The following is a 4,317-nucleotide window of genomic DNA, read 5'->3' on the forward strand; positions in this document are numbered from 1 at the left end:
CTACAGGTGGGAAGGAGGGGAAGGGGGTGGGGGGTGTTGTGTGTGTGTGTGTATCCAAGATAAATGGATATACTTTTCATCAAAAGCAAGAGGTATGGACAGGTTTTCAGAAAACCCCAATGACTTCCTGTGCGGATTCCTCCAGGTCAGGACACATATATTGTCGATGTGCTTCTCTGTACTTTAAAAAGAACAAAAAACAACTGAAAAACAAAACAGGAACACTAAGATTTTTTCCCCTTCCTTGTCTGTGTCAGGTGCTGGCCAGCTACGTGAACCCCAACCTGGGCACCAGCCTCAAGCCGGGATGTATAACGCCGTCGGAGGACGAGGAGGAGGAAGAAAACGAAGACCAGGATGCGCGCAGCACGGCCTCCTCTCCGGTCAGCCTCGGGGCCTCCTCCTCCCAGTCGGGTTCAGAGGTCAAGTCGGTGATCCCGTCGTCGCTGCGGGAGCTCCTGTCGCAGTCGTGCCTGGTCCCCGCCCTCTCCTCCTACCTGCGCAACGACTCGGTGCTGGATATGGCGCGCCACGTGCCGCTCTACCGAGCCTTGCTACAGCTGCTGCGCGGCATCGCCCTCACCCCGTGCCTCGTGCCAATCCTGCTGCCCATGGAGGAGGCAGGCTGCGCGGGGGGCAGCTCGTCGGACCCACAGTCCTCCATTGAGAAGCTGCTGGAGAAGATGAAGGGATGTGTGGACACATATGCCAGCAGGCTCAAGTGAGTTGTGGTGGAAATGTCGAGGTTTTAGTTTTAGTAAGAGTTTTACGGCACTTTCAGCATAATGAGGTCATATAAGTGCCGAAAAATAGATGTGTCACAAGAGAGTAACATACACAAAAAGGGAGGAGGAGAGATAAGGATGATAAATGTTTTATAGGAAAGACGGAGCAAACCACACCAGAGCACCCACCAATCGCCCACATGTCTTGGGTTGAACACCTGGACTTACACATGTGTGCCCACGCACAGGGATTCCCCATTTGGAGTGACACCTTCAAACACAACCGTTACATTTGAAACTTTTCCTTACTCTAACCCTATCAGTACGTCGCGTTTTACTATCGTATCCATACGACATGGGGAACTCTGTGCCTCCACTTAACCCTATCAGTACGTCGCGTTTTACTATCGTATCCATACGACATGGGGAACTCTGTGCCTCCACTCTCCAAAGAGGAAATTTCCTCGTTAATCCGATCCGTAGGCTTTGCATAGCAGTCTGTCAAAATGATTTTTTTTAGAAATACTGAAAGTTTCAAAGAAATCTTAGTACTAGAATTATTTTAAAATGTGAAGAATACAACCCCGGGGGTACAAAATGACCCCAGGGCGTACGGATAGGGTTAAGTAAAGTAAATGGTGGCTTGACCGTCATGAGGAATACATCATAGAAGAAATGCTTCATTTGATGACATCTATGCTAGTGAGACAGAGCCAGATTTTCCTTCAGATGATACTGAGAGCACCTCCACAAAGACATGCTTAATGGGAGATAGATCTAGATCGGTAACGAGGCGGGGTGGTGGTACAAAGGAGAGTTACAAGAGAGAGTGGTTGTGCATGTTGTCTGTGGAGACATAGAGTGACAGATTTTCAGAGAGAAGAAGTTTGTGTGGGTGATTGATGGGTGCTCTAGTGTGTTTGCTCCTTTCTTATTTAAAAAATGGTTATCCTCCTCATCTCTCCTTCTTTTCTTTGTATTTTACTCTCTAGTAACACCTCTTATCTCCAGCCCTTATGTGACCTAATTGTGTTGCAACTGCCATAAAACTTGTTCTAAAACTGAAACTGAGAAACCTATTAGCAGAAGAAAGAGCGGGGGCTCTCGTGGCCTAGAGGTTAAGGTGTTGGCCTCTCATTCAAAGGTCCTGGGTTCGAATTCGGGGTAGCGACCAAAAAAATGTTCTTCTCTAAAATTGTCTTCTTTCACCTCCTTTCCTGCTCTCTAACAATGTTCTGTTGTCTGTTTTCATTTCCACTTTCTGCCCCCACCCCTTCGCCTCCTTTGCCCCCTCCTCTGGGCTCCTGACTCTTTCTGCAGCCTTTCTACTGCTACTCCTTGGCTCCTCATTACTGCTGTCTTTCTGCCACACCCCTGATCTTCTGGTAGGAAAGATCTACACCTAGCCTTCTCGGACAAGGGCGAAAAATCTCGGAGGGCCAGTGTGCAAGTTGCGCACGTTAAAGATCCCTTGGTTGTCTAAAATCGATAAGAGTAGGCTTCGGCCGCCACCCGGGCAAAATTCAAAATCTCCTACCAACTGAAAATATTAGGTGTGTCCCGCGCGCTCATATGACCTATGCAGTTGCGAGCGCCGGAAAACACTTTACAAAAACAAACAAGAAGAAAGAGACTGAGAAGAATTTTACAGGTGATCTTTCCGTGGTTAGAAAGCTCCAAAATTCATTTGGGCCAAGAAAACTGCTTGTAGGGACTTTACTTGGTGAAAGGACAGACCATGCAGTTTGAACACCATGGAGTAGACACTTTGACTTTGACTTTGAAGCTGAGAGATGACTTTGGCTTCACAGATTAGACATCATGACTTACGCATTATAAGACAGACTTGTGGCGTCGGTGGCCTAGTGGTTAGGCTCTCGGACTCGCAACTGTAAGGTCGCTCGTTCGAATCCCGTCAGGGGCCCGACGTTGTGTCCTTGGGAAAGGCACTTTACGCAAATTTTCCTCACTTCACCCAGGTGGGAATGGGTACCCGGCTATAGACAGCGAAAGATCTTGTCAGTTTGTTAGTGTTTGAGCGCTTAATCAGCTGCTTGCACTGTATGCTTCCCGGGAAGCTGAGAATGTTTCGGAGTGTTCTATGGTCTGCTGGGGTAATAATATAGTGTAAAGCGCATAGAGCCTGCTGTTGAGCGGGGATATGCGCTATACAAATGCTTTTTATTATTATTATGCTGTATGAATTAGACATCATGACTGAGACATTTGGGTGATTCCAGCCATGATTTTTTCAGGCTCTGGACAGAGTTATTTTTCCCTGTTCAATTTTTCACCTGGGGTGCATCTATTTAATGCATTACTGTGAAGCTCTAAGTTACTGTAATATAGGAGATGTATTGTCATATACCAAACTGATGGGGATAAGCAGAGGAATCTGTTTATATCAATGACAATGACCTATATTCTCATTGTATTGTATTTTCCCTCAGACAGAAATGAAGAGAAAAATAATTGTGCAACACCTCTTCGAAAATTTCTATTTACCTCATTTTCTCAGCTCTACAAGTCCTTATAATCCATAATAGAAGAATCAACACAAACGTGCAGAGGGAACACCGTAGCACACATTTCTGCAAGAATTTCCCAAATTTAGTTGAATATTTTTCACTGAAGGGCCTTTTTATTATACCAGGCTCCATGTTGTTTATCCTTACTTAGCGACCACAAAACAATGATTTTTGCAAGGATTTCGCGGAGTTTCGATTGATTTTGGGGCTCAGAGATTGAGGTCAGGCTTGTTTACAAGTTCTACTTCCTTTAGACAACTTAAGAACTATGTTAAAAAGTGCGCCTTCGTTTCGGATTTCACTCGAATTTCGTCGAGCCGCTCACAGCGGCCGAATGGAGACAGTGGAAAAACCCAGATCTGCTGTCAGTGTCAGCGGCCGAATGGAGACAGTGGAAAAACCCAGATCTGCTGTCAGTGTCAACGGCCGAATGGAGACAGTGGAAAAACCCAGATCTGCTGTCAGTCTCAGTGGCCAAAAGGACGGAATCAGTTAAGACATCAAGACTGAGACGACACAACTTGGGACATTAGAAATTTGTGTTTGGTTTGGACAATGTGGTTGTGTGTTAGTGTTTGGTTTGGACAATGTGTTTGTGTGTTAGTGTTTGATTTGGACAGCGGATGAATCTGCACTCTGTTAGCTTAGTTGGATTACTGAGTGGACGGCCCTGGTTCGAATCCCAGAAAGGGGGCTCTTGAACTTTGATCGTTTTGTGGAGATTTCGAGGCTGTCAATCCATTTGGCTCAGTCCTATGGGAGGCGGACGTCAAATTTGAAGGCCCAGTCTCTTAAATAGCCTAGTAGTGTGATTTAGTACTTCTTTTCTATCAAACATCTCTCATTCTGATCTCTCCTCCTTTTTTTATGTTTGTTACTCTCTTGTAACACCTCTAATCTTCGGCACTTATATGACCTTATTGTGTTTCAAGTGCAGTTAAACTCTTACTGTGGGCGGTTGGCGGGTGCTCTGGTGTGGTTTGCTTCTGCTGCTTCTTCTTTCCTATCAAACATCTATCGTCCTTATCTCCCCTTCTTCTTTTTTATGTTTGTTACTCTCTTGT

At 45.6% G+C, this 4,317-nt stretch overlaps 1 protein-coding gene across 1 annotated transcript in view; it reads left to right on the forward strand.

Moving 5' to 3' along the window:
• LOC101845464 (baculoviral IAP repeat-containing protein 6) overlaps positions 1-4,317 on the forward strand; it is a gene marked incomplete in the record, with an annotated part of 131,221 nt that overhangs the window by 116,656 nt on the left and 10,248 nt on the right. The window contains 1 exon segment of the mRNA XM_035969592.1: positions 258-721. Coding sequence (XP_035825485.1) covers positions 258-721 — 464 coding nt within the window.

Source organism: Aplysia californica, unplaced genomic scaffold (genome assembly GCF_000002075.1).
Source record: "Aplysia californica isolate F4 #8 unplaced genomic scaffold, AplCal3.0 scaffold00161, whole genome shotgun sequence".
Lineage (NCBI taxonomy): Eukaryota > Metazoa > Mollusca > Gastropoda > Aplysiida > Aplysiidae > Aplysia > Aplysia californica.